This window comes from Hyposmocoma kahamanoa, unplaced genomic scaffold, assembly GCF_003589595.1.
Source record: "Hyposmocoma kahamanoa isolate Upper Pololo Valley unplaced genomic scaffold, ASM358959v1 129, whole genome shotgun sequence".
Classification (NCBI taxonomy): domain Eukaryota; kingdom Metazoa; phylum Arthropoda; class Insecta; order Lepidoptera; family Cosmopterigidae; genus Hyposmocoma; species Hyposmocoma kahamanoa.
Window position 1 is genome coordinate 881,972 of NW_020653460.1, and position 20,759 is coordinate 902,730.

Genomic DNA, 20,759 nt, shown 5'->3' on the forward strand with positions numbered 1-20,759 from the left:
AAACTCAGGTAATAAACCAATTGATCTTAATTTATTATCACAGTATTCGGCGTAAATACAAATTTCCTGAGGATCTCGTTCTCCCCAAAGAGCTTCATTATATATTGATCTATTAACCTTTGTCTTTACATGAATAGTGCCAATGTTACGTTTTATCAGCATTGGTAAATGGTCCGACCAGTATGAGTCATACACAACCTTCACATTTACTATGGTTTGTCCAGCCGAACGTGTGGCTATACAATGATCCAGCCAGCGCCTACATCTGTGAACCTCACTTATAAATGTAAATGTCCCGGACGAGATACCAAGGTTATCTACGTCCTGACACACTAACTCATGTTCCGAGCAAAATTCCAAAAGTTCATCACGAAAAGACTCACCAGGGTGCGCGTCAAAAATTTAAACGTTTAAGTTTCGTTAGTTTCGGTGTAATTTGTGTTTGTCTATGTGGGTGTCCATGATACCCGCGATACAGGGTTTACTTAGTACGGGGCTATGAGTGTGTATGAATTAAAAAAAGCATTGATTTATGTATACATAAAATATTTTTAGTATCTGTGCTTATTAATTGCTTGTTTCTGACGTGTTCTTCGGCTGTTGACCAGCCTCGGTGGCCCAACGGTTTGCACCGCAGGCGCTAGATGAGATCTTGGGCTCCATTCCTGGTAGGAGCAATTTGGAAAATGTATTTGAATTGGATCTAGTCTAGGTGTTTTGAGTAGTGCTCCGGTGAATTCCATTGGTTGGTACTAGCGGTGGCAACCGCTAGTTGTGCAATGCGCAACGGGAAGTGAGCGTGCCTACAGCTCTGGCACCTATCTGGAAAACAGGGAGGGTACTTACTGTACGTACACTCGGGGCAGCTCACCCGAGGCACTAGCCTCTCGAAGAACCGGATGAAGTCAAGTGACAACCCTGTACACTGGCTGATCTGGCGTCAGAACCTGAACTTGTAAGGTTCCTGTACGCACAGGTTATCGCCCTTCCTGCGTAACCAAGAAGTTGATAAGAAGGGGCGCTATAAACAAAACTTATGTAGAATGACTGGTCTGGTAGTCATAGTACAGGAAACTTTCCAGTTTAAGAACAGGTAATATGTATTTTGATGTTACACTTCACTTTCGGTTCCATATAATTTACTCTGGAAGCCCATCACTCGGTTGTTCCATCCACGGGATTATAGAAACAATGTTGTCAAACATGTGCAAGTGTCAAGCATGTTGCCCACGTGTGTCCTGTTTGCTGCTCTTCTAATGAACTCAATGCTATACATAATCTAGACTTATTTCTTGATTCTTTTGCAAAGTACAAATTTGCCATTTTAGAATACATGCCTGCAAGCGTACCCGATATTTTTTTATAATATCAAGTGACGGGACGAACAAGTCATCCGCCTGAAGGCTAGCTATAGGCCTGTCCATAACAGTAGCAGTGCCACTCAGAGCCTTAAAACGTAAAGATCGGAGGGGCACTGCCATTACGCCCGTCACTCTGAGACATAAGTTGACAAGTCTCATGTGCCTGTAATTTTACCAGCACCCTTACCCTTCAAAATCGGAACACGGCAATGCTGACATTACTCCTGGGCGGCAGAAATAGGTAAGGTACTTCCCTGGACGAACTATTCACAAAGAGATCTACTACTTCTAGTACAGATTAATTATATGATTGTTAATTCTTTTAATTTTCTTTTAATCTTGTTTTTGATCATTTAATTCAATTAGTTTTTTCTTCTTCTTTTAATATTCATATACTCATAGGTTACTTCTCCTGTAGATGTTAGTCATTGAATGTTGTGTAGGTACATCTGTAATTGGCTTGTGTATCGGAGTTTGTTCTTTATAGTGCCAAGTTGTTTGAATGTATTACACATGCTGTTGATATGCCTTTGAAAATAAATAAATAAATGATTTACATTTTATTCTCTCGTCCTAACAACCTACTTTTCATTATCACCGTTACCAATACTTATAGTACTTCTAAACTGCAATATTTTATCTTAATAAGAATATCACAATATCGCTCCGCGTACAATTCCATAACACATTTAAATGTAAAAATTAATATCTTGCAGTATCTCAACATACCGAGTGATATCAACGGAAAAGTAATATAGATAGGTACTGATAAATTATGTTTTTGGTTGGTTGAGGCAGCTTAATTTTGACAATATGCTATAGTTTTAAAGGATATTAATTCCCTGTTTAGAGATAATATAGATTTTTGTATGTTACTATGGCCAGCAGTTGTAAGCCTGTGCATATGCGTACACCGGCGCACACAATACAAAGGTGTAGTATGTGATTTTATAGATTTCCTCGCATGGCCGATAACCATGGATAGCCACGCACTGGCTCCACCCTTTTCATATTAAAAGTGAACCAGAATTACAAAACGCATATTTTCGCTACACATTTACCTATTCAACACTACAGACGCGTCTGCATTACCACGAGACGGACGAGCCATTTCTTACAGAGTGCGAGCTCGTGCGAGGTAATCGGCAAAAATCACGTACTGTGGAAGAGTACTAGGGCACTATGTAAAAGTCCATGGCACCCACGATATAGGTATCGCGGATGCCATGGACTTTTACATAGACAACCACAAATTACACTTAAATTCAAGGGAGAAATAAATAATAAATAATAACGCACACACACTGTCGACGTAGCCCCGCACTAGGGAAACCCTGTGTCGCGAAAGCCATGGACACACAAATAAACAACCACAAATTACACCCAAACTCACGAGATAAATAAATGTAGGCCATACAAATATTTCTCCCGGCCCGGGTATCAAACTCGGGCCCTCTGCGTGGCAGACCAGCGTGGTAACCGTTCGGCTACGGAGGTGGTTAATGGATAGCAACACTATAGATTTTAAGACTTTTGGGGCTATTTACTAAACGTTTCAGGCCACCAGTCAAAACGTATGCATGATATGTGTAACCGTTCCGAAACGCGGGAGAATAAAAAAGTTTTACGAAATCTTTAATTAGTGATAGAACCAGTTCCATCACATGCACAGGATACTTAAGATGCCGATAACGTATTATGTCATAAATTAACAATGCTTTGTCTCGCCTATATTGTCTAACTATTCGGCGGTTTCGAATACCATACGTTTTGGCTTCATATTCCTAACTTTATTTGTCATACATTATCAATTAAATCTATCTACTATTTCATTATTAAAGATCTTTGCATTTTACAAAAAAAATGTCGTGATCTTTTCAAAAAACTTAATTCTTAAGAATATATAACCCATCTAGCTCTTTTCTAAAACCGTCGCCTCGACTGCAAGTGCTTGGAATCTATTGTTTGCTTCGTCTGCGGTCCCGGTTGGCCACGGTCCAAACCCCGGATTAATTAATTGGGACACCGGGCCACTTCCCATCGTCTTAGCTTTAAGGAGGCTACATTTTAAACTGTATTTCGGGTTTGGGATTAAGATCTACAATTTACTTAAATTAAGCGTAAGTTCTAGAGTTAAATACTAAAGCATTATTTACATTGTTATATTTCGGATTCAACGATACGTTAGACTTTTTTATAATACTAGTAACGGGACGAGCAATTCATGCGCCTAGTAGTAAGCGACACGCTTGTCCATAACATTTACAGTGCCACGCAGAGCTTTAAATCACAAAGACATAAGTTGACAAGTCCCATATGCCTGTAATTTCAACCTTACCCGCTCACGCGATACATGCAGCCGTAGACGCATACCACACCTAGAGGTGCCGGTGATGATTTTATACCGATTTATCGGATATCGAAGTAATACCAGGTAAAAGAACTAATATTAATTACTATTTCGGTAACTACTTTAGCAAACCATAAAGTTTTTAATGCCTGGGTCTGTCATTAAAAAAAATAAACTTCAAAAATACGTCACGACAATCGTGTGTGTTTTTGTTTGGGCTGGTGATTTCGGTGTTTATTTATTGAAAACATACCGTAAGTAGCGTTTTTTAAGTTTACCCTGAATATAAATGTTTATAAACTATACTTTAAGGAGTAATTTCACGGTAAACGTTAGAACCACTCAAACGGAATGTTATCATATTTATCCAAGTACACCAAAAATTTTATGAGTGCTTTTTAAGTGCAGGATTTGCGGTGTATTACTGCATTTTATTAGAGATGTTTTTGTTGGTAGTACGGAGCGTATTTATTTAGCAATGCAGAATAATAATTTTTGTTTATAAAAACTTGTATTTAAACTGAATCCTTTTCTAATTTGCGAAACCAAATAGCCGCCATTTCGCGGTACGAGGAGCGCATCGTGAGCGGCTAAGATCTTTGCGATTTAAAACTCAGAGTGGCACAGCAACTGCTATGAACAAGCATGTCGTTCACCTTCAGGTGCATGACTTGTTGACTTGACGTGTCGTCACTGGGTTTCGTAAAAATATTTATGTACAACATAAATTTTCAGTTACGATCTTCGCATGCCTCCTTACTCTTGCGACGGTGTGACCTCTTTACACCGTCATCTCACCTTTTTGTATCACCTCTCACCGCTTGTATTCTATCATTTTTTATTTTACTTGTATTTAAATTTGAAATTTGAATTGGTCCATCTTCCTTCGCTTTCTCATTTTGTTTTCGTACCACGGTCACTCCCCGCTCGACCGCCACAACAGTCGGAGCTGTTTCAAATTCCATCGTGTATAATCGCTAATTTTGGTTCTTTACTACGTTTATAATCGTCATTAAATAAGATAAAAATAAATAAATCATGTGTAATAATCTATAACAGTCTACAGCCTTCATGTACCTAAGATTACGTATCTGTAATTCAGTTACTCGGCCCATTTAGGGGTAAGTGCCTTAATCATAAAGTGTAAGGAGTGTTTTATACTATTGTACCTGTTTTTTTACATTTACCTTTTTATTGTTACAGCCTCTCATTTTACTTTACTTCTTTTAATAAATTTTGTGGACCGGAAGTTTCCCGTTTCATTGCCGTGAACCTGGTCACGGCTAGTTAGGGTTATAACCCTTACATTCTCATATCTGTATGCGAAGATTTATTGAATATATTGCAATAGATTTTAATCCTACCTCTTTATTACACTAATATGTGATCAACAACCACACACGCAAAAGATCAAGTACCAATTACAAGCCATTGCTTGGCTCGAATCCAAGTTCGGACGTGTTCAACTATCGGATCTCGAATCGAGTATGCGTTTTGCTGTTTGATTAACTAAATACCGATCAGGTGGGCATAGTTTGGCTACGTGTTTGATTTTACTTTATTATTTGACGGTGGAACTACGTGTAATTATAATAAAATATAGCTACTCCAAAAAGTCACCATCTACAAGGCAATTACTTGTTGAAACCAATTCAATGGGCTCAAACACGATTATTTTGTTGTAAGTAGTTGAGGCATTGAGTAGTTTGCGAAACGTTCTGGATGCATTTGTAATGTCCTCGGATATCCATAAAACAAATTTCTAGTTGATCCGACTAGTGGAAGAAAATTAAATATATTTATTTTATGATTCACATCCCTACACCAACTTTGTTTTATAATATTAAGTGACGGGGCGAGCAGGTCGTGTGCCTTGTGATAAGCTACACGCCTGTCCAAAACAGCGGCAGTGCCACTCAGAGCTTCAAATCGCAACGATCTGAGGGGCACTGCCACTACGCCTTTCACCCGGAGACATAAATTGACAAGTCGCAGGTGCCTGTAATTTCTGTTTTCTATAAATGCCGTATTCAAATGAAAATACATTTACTTTTGTAGTACAACATGTATTAGGGTGACGGGCGCGGTGGCAGTGCCCGTCAGATTTTTGCGTTTTTAAGCTCTTAGGCATGTCGCTTACTAACAGGCACATGACTTGTTCGTCCCGTTACTTAGTATCACAAAAAAATATAACATGCATACTACTGCGTTGTAGCGCCAACAATAATTAACTTTACAACGTCATTTATTATAAGTACGAACGAACGTTGTCCTCCAATTAAATAGACATTGATCCATAATGATAACACAAGAGTAACAGGAGTTAATAAGAACCTTAATAAAAACGAACGGGCAGCTAATATAAGCAATCAATCATTAACCCCAAGAGAACGAACGAGGGCAAGGGATCTCCCATCGCATTTGTTGGTAGCCTTTCTCAAAATCACAAATTAAATGTTTTTGGTTCTATTAACACCCGTATTTCTAGTTGTTCACTCCATTTAGCTTTCTGGTTAAGACTGTGTGATGGTGTGACCTCTTTGGATCGTCATTCCATCTTTTTATCGCCTTTCTCCACTCGTATCGTTTTTTTTCACTCGTATTTAAATTTAAATTTTGAATTGTTCCATTCTTTTGTCTCACATTCTGATTTTTTTCCGTTCCATCGTTACTCTCTGCTCTATTTAAATTCAATCCCGTCTAATTTTGGATTCTTTTACTAAGTTATAATCTAAATCATGTATAAATGTTAATAAGTGTATAACAGTCTACAGTCTTATCATGTACCTATGAATACGTATCTGTATGAATTACATACCGACATACTGAAGTATATCTCGGCCCTTTTAGGGGTAAGTGTCTACTTGGTAACTCTTTATATCCATCAAGTTAGGGTGTGTTTTTCTATATATACCTTTTTATTATTACAGCTTTACCTTTACTTCTTACGCTTTACTCCTTATTGTTTGTTACCATTTCTTCTTAACCAGACATTAAATAAATTTGTGGACCGGAAGTTTTCTGTTTTACTGCCGTGAACCTGGTCACGGCTTGTTAGGGTTACAACCCTTTCAACTGGAATCAAAATGACTATAATTAATTTGCTTTCCGACGGGACATATTTTCATATGGCCACACTGGTGGTATATCACCACACCATACCCCAAATATTTTGTCAGGTGGTAGTTTGTTAGTATATGTTTTAGTTTATGTACTTCAAGTCAAGTCAGTTCAAGTCACAAGTTCTTTTTCTAAATAAATACTTGTTATTGAATCTTAAGTTTTTTTATCCCAAGTGAAAGGGCAACGCGCTCGTCCATATCAGTTGCAGTGCCACTCAGAGCTTTAAGTCGCAGAGATCTGAATGCCACTGCCACTGCGCCAGTCAGCCGTGAGACGTAAGTTGAAAAGCCACAAGTGTCTGTAATTTCACAATAACCCTTCAAAACCGAAATATAGTGATGCTCACGTTACAAGTCGGCGGCAGAAATAAGTAAGGTGGCAGTACTTCCCTGGACGGACTCTTTTACAAGGAACTCTACTGCTATATTTTTTTCACCTAAGTTCTTACGCAATATTAAACTCTTTACCTACACTATGAAAGTTTGACATTACACTTAACTTTAGCATGTTTTCTCAAGGCGGCGCGTAATACGTGCGGGACAATTTATGTGGTCTGTGGTGCGGGACTACGGTCTTATACTCTGTCGAGTGAGATGTCAGCCATCCTGAATGCTTTCTCGAAATCAATATTTTTATTAGTTCATTTCGATTGTTCATAGCATTTTGACAAGTTCAGAACGAGAAGATATTATGTGGAGGACATTATTTTCAGTTTACGCCTCAAGTGAGATTTCTTGTCGAACAGCTATGTAAGAATAACTACCACGGTAATGATGTTGTAATATATCGACAAATATTTGTCATATATTATACTTGTACATGCAACTACAGGGATATCATCCAGCTCTTAATTGAAAAGTATGCGGTCTTAACACATTTTCTCTAAATTATGAAATGCCACAACCATAGGAGGGAGAATTCACAATGCAGAATCCAAGATTGTTTATTTCAATTTGATATCGACCAAATTCCTGCTGTGACGTTAAATCGAGTTGAAATTGATTTAAGGAAACAACTAGTTTTGGCAGCAACAAAAATTTGGGCAGTAAGTCTGACGTAATAAAGTAGTTGCGAATATTACATTATTTAGTGTTGTTGAATGGTCCATGGTTAGGCAAAACTCATAATCAAAGAGATACAATGTGTTAGGATTCTTATGTTTTTCTATAAGTTGAGATACCATGTTGAAAAAAAATGGCAACACCCCTATACAGGATGGAAATAATCAAACGTCATTCTTGTTATTTATTTAATTACGCAGTATGTAGTTTTTGTGTGTTTTTTTTAACGTGTTTACTGAATGTGGAAATATGTTAATGGCATTTGGTTATTCATCTTTAAGTGTCAGTTCTGGAATCAAACCTTCGACATCTGAAACAGGAGGCATAAAGTAAACGTAAAATGCACTAGAATAATTTTCAATAATACTCGTACAATGTAGTGACACACTTAGAAGACTGCATGCAATAAAGACTTTCTAATTAAAACAGAGAAAATCAAGGCGGAGCTTCAAGATAAATTGCTCCTTTATTCTCAAGAAAATAGCATTCATTTAGACAACAAAACGTAGTAGTAAACAAAAACGCATGTGTAAATTACGCGAGACATTTATCACACGCGTCTTTCTGCCACAATAACATGGTTGACTTCATCTTCAAATAATTCTCTTTGTTCCTGGCTGGTGGCTTGGGCTTTTTTTTAACATCGTCGTAAGATATAAGCGATGAAATCAAAATGAGAGCGTTGAATTTACATTGTGACGAACCATAGTATAATGAGTTTTATGTCAATTGTTGATTTTATTTATTTTAATTGGAATAACAACAGCCATACTTAATACAATGAAAACCGTAACATACGTTTAATAATTTTTGTATAGGCCAATTACAGTTCATCCACTAAAAAAAGTACTGATAATATTAATAACAAAACCAAAAATAAGGATGAATAAAGTAAAATGAAATTAAATAATCCTGTCTCTGTTAAAAGAAAAACAATACGAGAAAGTGAGAGAACACTAAAATAAGACAAATAGTGTATGAATATCAACAAATATTAATAATCAAATACATTAAACATATAATACACAACACTATTGTGTGTATTAAATATAGAAAATATATAACGTCTCACTACTATTTTGTAAGACCGCGTACTTTGAATATATTGTGCAAATGACCAAATGATATCTGAGTACAGTTGACAAATCGTTTGATAGTTTTCATTTAACGTTTGTTTTGAACCTGTGTTTAGAATCTACGAATGGGTCAATATGTCCAAATTGGTTATTATACATTCGAAGAATACGCGTGAGAACAACATTCTTTAGTGGAAGGGGACTTGAAACAGTGTCATAAGCAGGAATCGCAATAGATAGAGTTTTCTTACCTACACTTGGTGGAACATAGGCAGAAAATGGAGACTGCCTTACGACAATATTTTTTAGGTCCCAGGACCTTTTCAGGATTGGGGAAATCACTTAAGAACATTAAAAATTGACGTAATTGGCAAAACAGGCAGGTACATATTTATCTTAACTTTGCTACGCACAGTGGGTCGGATCTGCGATATTGCGAACATTGGATTTTTTTTTCACAATACCTCTCTAAAAAAATGCCAATCGAGAGATCCTATTGTCCTAATTAAATATTGTCATATCACATTTTGCCATAAATATAATAGTTTAGTGGGAAAACAATAAAATGTGATTTTTTTGTATGGCAGTCCTTCCCTGGACGAACTCTTTTACAAGGAGAACGGACCGTGTCGTACCTAGTTTGTACGTTAAACGAGGGACATAAAATTCATTATGCTATGTACAATTTCGGTACACGTTTAGAGTGTATAATATTTCGTTCTGAATTTGTGGAATGATTGTTAATAAAAATATTTTCATATTTTACTTCCAATTAGACATATACTAATACATATATTATGATAATTATAAATATAATATAAATGACATTTCTTTTCCGGATCCACATCAGTTACCATGGGACCTGTAAGAGCTCGAAAAGTTAGTTTATTTGAAAAAACAAATATACGCGATTTTATATCTGAGAACAGTAGTTTCATTTCCCATGTGTAGCATTCATGAAAACTTAAGAAGGTGACAATGTAATAATTCTGGGATTTTGAAGAGAGAGAAAAGTCTATCTGTCGTTAATACACAGATCGAATACAAAAAAAAATCCCTTTAATCCAGCTGGATGTGAACCAGCGCCTTTACCACACCGTGTCAGGTGCTCTCCCAACTGAGCTACAGAACGAACTAGCAGACCTTATGAAGTTTTCTATGTGCTTGATTTTTGGTTCTTAACGATTTTATGTTGTAGCGCCATCTATGACATATCTATGATTGTTTTTTATACTTGAATTTTTTTTATAATATTAAAATAAAATGATAGTAAAACATCGTGATATTGAATAAACTTAATGTTACAACTCTATCTATATTAGTTACTCGAAGTTTAGGTACATATCCTCTATCTATTTCGATATCTGGTAATATCACTTTGTATCCAACGCTGCATTGAAATCATAACTACATTCATCCACAAATCGGTTGTTTCAAGCTGAATGCGCCAACTTAATGTTTAATACGTTAGCTTGGCGTATGATTAATGCAAAGAATATAGCGAATTAAACCTAAATAATTTAATTTATAACAACAATTAATATAATTGCGTGTGATAGCTCTTGTAACAAATAGAGTGTCGGGTTGAGCAGTACCTAAACCTATTGAGACATGGACGTTACGGAGAGACAGAAAACGATTAGAGGCATTTGAAATATGGTGCTGGAGGGAATCAGCTGAATGGAAAGTAATCCAATAAAAGTGTTGAGAATAGTGCTAGAAAAGAAAAGTTTATTGCAGACTATAGAGAATCGAAGAGGAAAGTTTTAACATCTGATAAGACAGTTTTCTTAGTAGCATCATAGAAGGGAAGGTAGAAAAAGAAGCAGAAGAAGAATAATGAATAACTTCGTCTCGCGAAGTTATTCAGATCGGGTAAGGAAAACAGAACGTCGTGTCGAATCAGGAAATCAAAGTTAACGTGGATGGAAAGAATAATAAGAAGAAGTTTTTATTTACAGTACATAACCTAGTAAATATATTAGAAAAGATACTATACTTGTAATGTGTTCGAAGTTCGAAAGTTATTTGATAATGCCTAAATAAATACAATACCTGAAGGCCAATTAATGGCAATACGTTTAGTAAGAATTTGTAGTGCGCAGAGAAAAGGCTTCCAAACCATGATAAGGTATATTGGTTGTAATATAGTTTCAAGTATAGGTGTCTTGGTTATCTTGAGGAGTATTTAGATGGACAGCTAGAGACGTGTTACTGAGAAATAAATTCTCAATTACTTATTTAAAAGTCAGTGGAATAATTAGGACGTCACTCGCGCGTAATTATACCTAGCAGTGTATGTAAGTACCCGTAATATAATACTGAACATTGTTATATCTATCCTTTAGATTATTACCAAACGCTTTTTTGCGTAAACAGTCTACAAAAAAGAATCTGATCTAACATTTCGTTTAACGTGGTCGCACTTAAAACAATAAACGCCACAAACACCCCGTTATTCCAACTTTCGCCGCGAATAGCAACTTTGCACAACGGTTCTTTTGTTTTCAGAGTGGTTATTATTAACAAATTAAAGTTTTCACTACATGTTTTTAAACTCAGTACAACTGTAAATTCTATTAATTTAAATAAATTAATTTATAAATATTAATTAAATTTATTTTATAATATTAATTAAATAAATTTTTTTTCTTACCCACGCATACACTCATGCACGCACGCACACACACACACACACACACAGAGAGAGAGAGAGATAGAGAGAGAGAGAGAGAGAGAGAGAGAGAGAGAGAGAGAGAGAACTGTAATCCAGGTCTAATTATCTACTTCTCACAAACTCTTCTCTTTCCCACAAAGACTTCAGTTTCCCACAAAAGCCACGAAATTCAATACTGTTAGTCTTTATGTAAGATCTGTTTGTGTTGAGAAAATAAACCATTAATCGCTTTGGTTATCTTGTAACAAACGCTGTGTCTTCTATCTTGGATGGTACAGCAATTGCCGTACATCACCGCGTGTCGTTAGGGGCAGGAGGTGGTCCGATAAATCAGGGGACGTCGTCTGAGCCGCTCGCCTGCAGTCGCTAATGCGTGCTGTTGTAATGAATGAGATCAGAATTGTTGCCCCGATTTAAGACATTACACGAATGTCTAATGCGTAAATAGCACAATTGTTTAACGAAGTCATACTAATTTTAACTTGATATGACGAAGAATACTCTATAGTTGTGTTACGGCTATGCGACATGCAGGGAAAGTACTTTAAATATTGCTTAATTGAAGCATTGCTTTGACGCTGGAAAGATAAATCTTCTAACGTATATTTGAGAAATATTAGAGGAGAGAGGTTTAAACTAATGTTGGTAAGGAAAAAACCCATAACTCTAATTTTATTTCTTATGTGGAATACTAGAAAGTTTCAACTTTTACATATAAAAAAATTAGAGTTAATACTTTTTACCTGACTGCAGGAAGGTAATGTTTTTCTAGTGTATGTATGTATATAATGTCCATTTCTTTTTTACGCTATATAGCCTAAACGGCTTGATGGATTTTGACATATGAGGTGTCGTAGATTCGTCTCTTGTGGGAGTGTCATAGGCTATAAAAAAATAAGCAAAATAGTGAGGAGTCAATATTTTTTTTTCCCGCAAAATGTTTTTGTAGTCGGATTTTCCTTTTTTTCAAATATGTATACACTTGTTTCTTTAAAAAAAATCTCTGCTGTAATATTCTCCAAATGCACGTTACAAATTTTATCTTTCCAGCGTCGGTTTTATTGTTAGATTAGATTAAAAAATGTATATAATGTGGAATCTCTTTAATATGCGGATTTGGGCGTCATGTTTTCGTGTCGAAGGGTAAGAATTATGCTAATAAGGTTAAAGTTTCGGTTGAATATTTTGGCTAGGACTATATTATCGCTCACGTCCATAAGTGGTACTGTCACTGACAAGTCCAGTGTACCAGTAATTTCATCAACAACCTTCAAAACCGAAACCCAGTAATGCTCACATTACTGCTTGGCAGAAGTAGGTGGCAGTACTTCACTGGATGAGCCCTTTCACAAGGAGCACTACTCCTAGTAATCCGCGGGTAATAAGGTCTCCTGGTCTATGAACAACCTTAAAAAGTGTAACGAACGACGAAATATGTTGGACCCCACTAAAAGTCCTTTTATTAAAGAATGAACTGCCAGAAGCCTAAGAAACCCCAATAAAGTGATACTTGGTACAATACCCAAAAAACAAAACGTTTCCAAAATAACTCGTATATTATGAGTGGAAAACTCAGAAAACAATTTGTCTTGGTACGAAAATAAGTAATATTACAATAAGCTTGCTTTATGCTTACATTGAAATAAGTAAGAAAAAGATAATAAAAATAAGAAAAATAAATTGTGTTTGGAAAGGTTATGTTAGGCCCTCTGAACCTTGCATAAACCCTCGCCTGAGAAGAGACCCGTGCCCGGCTTGGGACGTATAAATGGGTTGACGACGATGATGGTCATGATTAAATCAAATCACTTGTGCGTCAGCGTTAGCTGAATCAATCGATTCTTTCTGAAAGATGTTAACCTTTAAGATGGTACACATGAACGCTTGACATACTGACCTTTGACATTACACAATTATTAATAAATCGATATTCTCACTGACACGGAAATAAAACGACCTTATCATATGATGATTCCGAAAACCACTTATCCGAAAATTTCTGTCACGATATAAAAGGTCAATGGATAGGTAAAGGTTAAAAGCTTCTTCCTAATTAATTTAAGCGGAAAATGAATGTGACCACAGGGAATGTTAAAGCGGATATATCTTACGTTTGTATTATATGTATCAGATCTAATTTTGTCTAGTTTATAGAGTAGCTATTAAGACAGATGAGTAATTCTTTCAAAGTATAGTGCTGCACTGCACTACACAGAGTAATTAATAGCTATTCGACTCGAGTGCTTTTTTTATGATACGGACGAACAAGTCGTGTGCTTGGAGGTAAGCGACACACTTGTCCATAGCAGTCACACTGCCACTCACGGCTTCATATCGCAAATATGTAAGGGGTACGGCCACTGCCTCAGTTGCCTTGGGATATAAATTCTGCCGCCGTTAGTTAAAAGGGCGCATGTAGATAAACTATCACAAACTCGGAATTTTTTTGTCCCGAAATTACGTTTGTTCGAATTTTCCTTTCACCGAAAACCGAATTATAACGAAACAGTTGTTCTTCAGGATATGTTCAATGTTTATCGCAGACACGATTAGGTTCGGTTAGGTTAGGTTTAAAAGACAAACATTTTCCTCTCAAAATTCGACGTTATGAAATTTCGACCAAACGTTATTTCTGGAAAATGTCATTTCGGACTGCTGATAGGTAACCGCGCAAGTGACACTTTTTCAAAACATGAGTTAAATGTACTGCCGTGATCAGCAAAAAAGACAAATCTGCCACTATTTTTATTATTTTCCTAGGTGGAGGTATGAAGTTACCGTGACAGAAAAGGGCGTAAGTACCCACACTTTTAGGGCCAAACTTGGTTAAATGGACACATTTACAAAACAAATTGGTGTAAGGCGTAATTGCATATACACTTCATTTCATTTTGACTACACATTTCAATTACTCAAGTAAATAAACAGACGCTAGTCACATTTAACATAAAAAATCTTCCTCAGTTAAAGCTCTGCATGTAGTTATGGTAAAATGTTAATTTCCCAACCACACGCTGCCCTTTCATCTTAATAATGCACTATAACAACAGTGTTGTAGTTATGTGCCAAGTTGAAAATGCATAAGTGGTTATATTGCGGCCATTTTTACTTAGTATTGAGTATTTTACGCACATTTTTTTACTAAGTTGAAATTGAAAAAGGTTGGTAATTAAACAATGATGCATAAATAATGAAATATTTTAATTCCATATTTTACGTATAATATAGTTTTATTTTACTGTGTTTGCAGAAAGTGTCCAGATATTTTTTCATTTCTTTTCTTTAAATATAATTTTCTTAGTTTTGGTTTTTTGTCGCAAGCGCCCTTTCATCTAACGGCGGCAGAGTTGACAAGTCCCATATGTCTGTAATTTTATTAACGCCCTTACCCTTCGTACCGGAATATAGTAATGATCAAATTACAGGGAGAAATAGATAAATAGATATGGTAGAAAAGGTTTCCTTTGCCGAACTCTGTCACAAGGAGCTCTACTGCTACTTATGCAGTTCTACAGTACTGGGCACTTGCCGTAAGATTTTTTTTACTTGTTTTTTTATTGTGAAATTCAGTTTAATTTTTTTCCAATAAAACCTTGAAGCTTCGAAATAAAAAATCCTTTTTTTGTAATATCAAGTGACGGGACGAACAAGTCGTGCTACACGCCTGTCTATAACAGTTGCTGTGTCATTCAGAGCTTTAAACTGCGCCCGTCACCCTGATATATGAATTGACAAGTCCCATGTGCCTGTAATTTTACCAGCACCCTTCAAAACTTGAACGCAGTAATGCTAACATTACTGCTTGGCGGCAGAAATACATAAGGTGGCAGTGCTTCTCTAGACGAACTCTTTCACTGCCATAAATAAATAAGCCTGAAAGACGACTAGAGCTAAAGGTGATTAATGGCGAATTACTATGGTTTGATGTCATCATAATCAACCCATATAATATGTATATGTCATACAGGTTTCCTCGCGGGAGAGGGTTTTAGGCTATAGTCGGCCATGATGACTCAATGCAGGTTGGTCACACGTTTTCCGAGGGTCGTGAACCTTCTTTGACTTGCAGGTTTCATCACGGTGTTTTTCTTCACCGAAAATCTCATGGTTTACAAATCAAATTATGTGTTATCCATAAATAGAGCATTTATTATCAATAATAGATTAGAAAATCTTGTATGCAACAGTGTAAGTGCAGTTTTTTACACTCTTTTTAAATTACTCCAAATTACTCGTTTGATGTTCTTTGTTAAGCGACGATTTTGAACCTAAATATCCAAGAATTCAGAGGTGCGAGCCGGGATTCGAACCCACGGCCTCTGCATGTGACGCGGTAGGTCAAACCATTAGGCTACCACGGCTTTTTTTATGTAACCACTAACAATTTTTTTTCTGCGCCATGCCATTCGACAATGAGCTTTATTTTCTTTCTTATTCTTATTTTTTTGTTAATACCTGTTTATAGAAATAACCACTTTGTATACATCAAGGATAATTTAGTTTTGCTTTACTGTTATTTTTTCTATTGTTATAAATTTTATACCTTTCTTGACGTGCATTTTACATAAGTTACATACTTCCCAAGAATTATTTTGATTACGCAAATTGAAGTCAGAGTTGAACGATTTCTTCTGCTTTAAAATATGCATGGTTATTATCACCCTTACTTTTCTTAAAGATTGCTAAAGGTTGCTTCTGGCTAGGTACCATTATGTCTATATCGTATTTATGATATTTAATATAGTCTTCGCTGGTATGTTAAGTGTTTTACAGTAAGTACTACAGAGAATCTGCAAAATTTTGATTTTCAACTGTAGGTATCACAAGCTTTGTAGTTATTAAATTCACATCTAAATCAAAATCTGCAAATTGCAGATTCACATTCCGACTCCCCTCCAACATCTAACGGTTGGACGTGATTCGGGGATCCGAAAATGCCTGTATGCGTTTGCCTAAAAATGCCTAGTACGCCTCAAGTAGCCCCGTATTGTAGTTTTAAAATTATCGGTACCTATACATAGTGCCTGTAAATAATTCTAGGTTCTATTTTATATAAAGATATTTGTCGTATTGTTCAGCAACAAATAATTACACGGTTGTATAAACAAAACATAAAACGTCCACGTCAAGTCTATTAGACGTGAAACCACTAGTTGCAATCGTCCTAAAATATCTTATTTCGTCATGTCCAAATCGCATTAGAGTTAGCGTCAAATCGTGGTCCACAATAATTGCGCGGTTTACGCGGTGAATCAAGCTCCATTGCGGTTTTTCCATGCACACCAGCGACTTTTCTGTCGATGCGACATTCTAGTGTAGTTGCTTTTTCTGTTTAAAACGAACGTCGATTGTTAATTCTTTATGCGCCATACTGAACCAGTCGGTTTTTCTGAGGATACATAGTCTATAATATGCTAAATAGCAATAAATATCTTTTCGTCTCATACATTTACTTATCTTTAAAATTAATCATTTCAAAATTGACAAATTACCTATAATAATCTATTGATCAATTTATTTTTTTTCCTTTAATTGTTTGGTTAACTTGTTTTTTTATTTAGATTTAAAAGCCTAAACCATAACATTTAAACGTAGACGACTTAGCCTTATGAATCAAGTGGCTGAATTTCGATAATGAGTTTTGGAAATTTGGAAAGTTGTTTTAGCAGTGGTAACTTTACTATTTATGACTTCTATGCAATGTGTCAACATGATTAGATACCAAGATAGTACTACTACTATCTTGGTATCTATTAGTAGATAGACAGGGATATTTTTTATTGTTTTCTCATGACGATTAATGGAACAAATTCTCTCTCTCTTCTCAGCATTAATAATCCTATCTGAGAGTGGGGATCTGCTTTCTTTTTCTCGATTTTGCTTGGTTTTGAACGTGTTGTTTTCAGTAGCATAGCTCCTAAGATCATTAACGACGAAAGCTGTCCATCTCAACTTCGGTCTCCCTCGTTTTCGTTTTCTTATTTATTACGGCATTTCCAATGTAGTCGTTGGGTTTCCTTCTTTAAGATTAGACCAGTTCAGCGTACCCTTTTGGAGCTTATTAGCAATGTTGCTTACATATAATTGTTAATTCAACAACTGAATTGTAAATAAACAGACCTGTTGCCAAGTAAATATTTCAGCAGCAACTATTTCTGTGACAATCTTAAGGATTTGTTCCACAGAATTTGTCGTTGGTCTGCGCAGCCACAAAGTCCAAGAGTGAAAAGTAAACTGTCTGTCGCGCGGCATTCTAAAGACAAACGACGTCGAAACGAGCGACCGGTCATTAATCACAATTAGTGACGCCGCCACTGTAGACGCAGTTTAAGATCCGACTTTATAAATTTGTATAAACAAATTCTTGGAATTCTTGTTTTCTTTCCAGACTCTGAATTCTATAACATGTTCATGTCATAGAATTCAGAGTTGGTGTTACATTTCCTAAGTCGGTCAACTATTTTACCAGTTTTTGTGAAATCAAATTAACAGTAACATTTTTAACTGCCTCCGTGGCCGAACAGTTACCATGCCGGACTGCCATGCAGAGGTCCCAGGTTCGATTCCCGGGTCGGGAGAAATATTTGTATGGGCTACATTTATTTCTCTCGTGAGTTTGGGTGTAATTTGTGGTTGTCTACGTGTGTGTCCATGGCACCCGCGACACAGGGTTTCCCTAGTGCGGGGCTATGTTGAGTGTGTACGTTATTATTATTTACGTTGACCCCATAAAGATATTTTTTGAAAAACACACATGACAAATAATACGATTTTTTTAACTTACACCAGCCCAAATACGAAAGAATTATGATAAAATATGTGTTCAACAAAATAAACGAGCAACATCTCTAATGTTTGTTTGAAACTTTCAGAGCTTAACAACTTGATATTATTCTTGGAACGGGTACTGCTTACCCCTTTTGCTGCATCATTTGTCATTGAAAACTTTTCAACACTTTGGTTGGAAGGAGTTACTAATTTCCGGTACTAAGTATAGAGTACCGCATCACCTGTCAAAACGTCAACAGTTAAAAATGAACTGCAAAGAGCTGAAGCCACCGATCCGTGGCTAATTACCTACAGGCAATCAATCTTGTAAATTCGCTCCCTTACCTGAAGTCCCATTATTTTGCCGACTTTAATATTAGCGACCTGGGTCATCCAATTTCGCGGCATAAATTCGAGGCTCTGCTCGCAACAAATTGTCATTGTGACCGCGGTGCTACGAGGCTTAATTACTGACGCATATTAACGGATTTATGATGGCTGGCGATTATTTTGCAATTTACATTGTAAAAAATATTTTTTGGCTTTTAAAGTTTCGCCGGATTTCGAAATTATTTTTGTAATATGTGAGTCCTTTGTTCGTTACTCTAGTTTTGGGAAGAAAGACGATGAAAAGAATTGTTATGCATTTGCTCTTTATGGCCAGTATTAGAGATTGATATTTTCAATACTTTCTGAAAAGTAGTAACAGCGTAAATCTTCAAAGTAAAAGTATTATACATAAACAACATGTGTATGTGTATATTTACTTATATAATGAGGTACAAAAAGTTAGTGCTTAAAATAACTTTAGTGCCTTAGTGCCAGTGCTTCAGATCCACTGCTGCAAGTTGCTTCCTCCTTGGTGAGGGCAGATCGTTCCATACCCTTACCGCACTAAACCTGAAGCGTCGCATGTAGTAGATCGAAGACTCCTTTGCGTAACGTCCCTCAGACATGTGAGTTTTGCAAAGAGATACTCAGGTTCCTTGTTGCATACCACTCTCTGGACCAGACAAGCATACTGGAGTTCTCTTCTCGCGTTCATGTTGATGATTCCCTTTTTGTTCAAATATGGAGTGATGTGTACTCGCCTAGGTATATAGAAGGCAAAACGGACGCACGCATTTTGAACTCTCTGTTGGTTTTAAGTCTTATTCACTCATTTGCATTTCATTTTCATGTGTTTTTTTATAAAATTCTTTTCCAACGATAAAATGTCTATCTTATCGACAGGCCTGATAAAGATATGAAACATTAACAAAAAAACTGCTATCTATTAATCGATGTCGATTAAAGCATTATTTTCTTTTTAATTTTTGAAATAAGAATGATAATATTAAAATATAATTGATAGATTACATACTTCACAAATTAACGCCATTAGCAGCACTAGCGTTAAAACTTGTTCAAAATGTTAATTTTACTTTTAGTTTGTTCTTTTGGTGTTTCCGTTTTATCAGAGCCATTTAGGTACGACAACTACACATTGTACAAAGTGTATCCTCAAAATGAAGATCACGTTCAGTTCCTTAAGGATTTATACGAAAAAACCACACTTCTCGACTTTTGGACTGCTCCTGCTAGAGCAGGAGACTTCGTAAGTGTCGTTGCTCCTCCAGAAATGAGAGAAGACTTTGAACATTCTTTGAAGAAACGGAGCATTCATTCTGATGTTATGTTGGAAAATATACAAGAGTAAGTATTTTTATTAAGAACATGCTTAAGTTTTCTTCTTTGTAGTTTTATTTATGTCTTGTGTTTTATACGAGTATTATTTGCGTTATATATAGGTGGTAATAGTTTTACATTTATTTCATAAGTAAATCAAATTCATCCTGTATCTGCTGATTGGTATTGTTAATAACTTCAAAACCATAATTTTCTCACTGCCTACCTATCTAAATATCATTTAACCACTTCATACGTAAAATTGGACAAAGGAAATAGATCTGGCGCAAACATACTTTGAAATGAAATTTCAGGGCTTTCGATTCTCAAATCTACAGTAGACGAAAACGTGAAGCAAATGATGAACGTCTCTTCTGGACCAACTACCAGACCAGGGAAGAAATTGAAAGATGGTTCCATAGTTTAGCTAATGCTTATCCTAATGTTGTTACTGTTATCAGTAGTGGACGATCGTTTGAAGGTAAGGTATTATAGGACAATATTATCACCAATGTACGTACCTAATCAGATATAGAATCCAATTTGTTTGGTATCTGTGGTGCTATTATTTTGTTTCGTCCTACAAGTTATTCTGTAAAAAAGGTACAAGAATGCATGAGTGCGTAGCTCAGGTTGCCTTAATTATTCGTGAGTTATACATAGAAAATGCTACTT

The 20,759-nt window shown here is 36.1% G+C and overlaps 1 protein-coding gene across 1 annotated transcript in view; it reads left to right on the forward strand.

The window, feature by feature from the left end:
• The first annotated feature begins 19,795 nt into the window (after positions 1-19,795).
• The window catches only part of LOC113240304 (zinc carboxypeptidase-like), a 6,671-nt gene continuing 5,707 nt past the window's right edge, over positions 19,796-20,759 (forward strand). The window contains exons 1-2 of the mRNA XM_026477574.1: positions 19,796-20,111; positions 20,399-20,565. Of these exons, the coding sequence (XP_026333359.1) occupies positions 19,828-20,111; positions 20,399-20,565 (451 nt within the window). The 5' untranslated portion in view covers positions 19,796-19,827. The remainder of the gene's footprint in view (positions 20,112-20,398; positions 20,566-20,759) is intronic.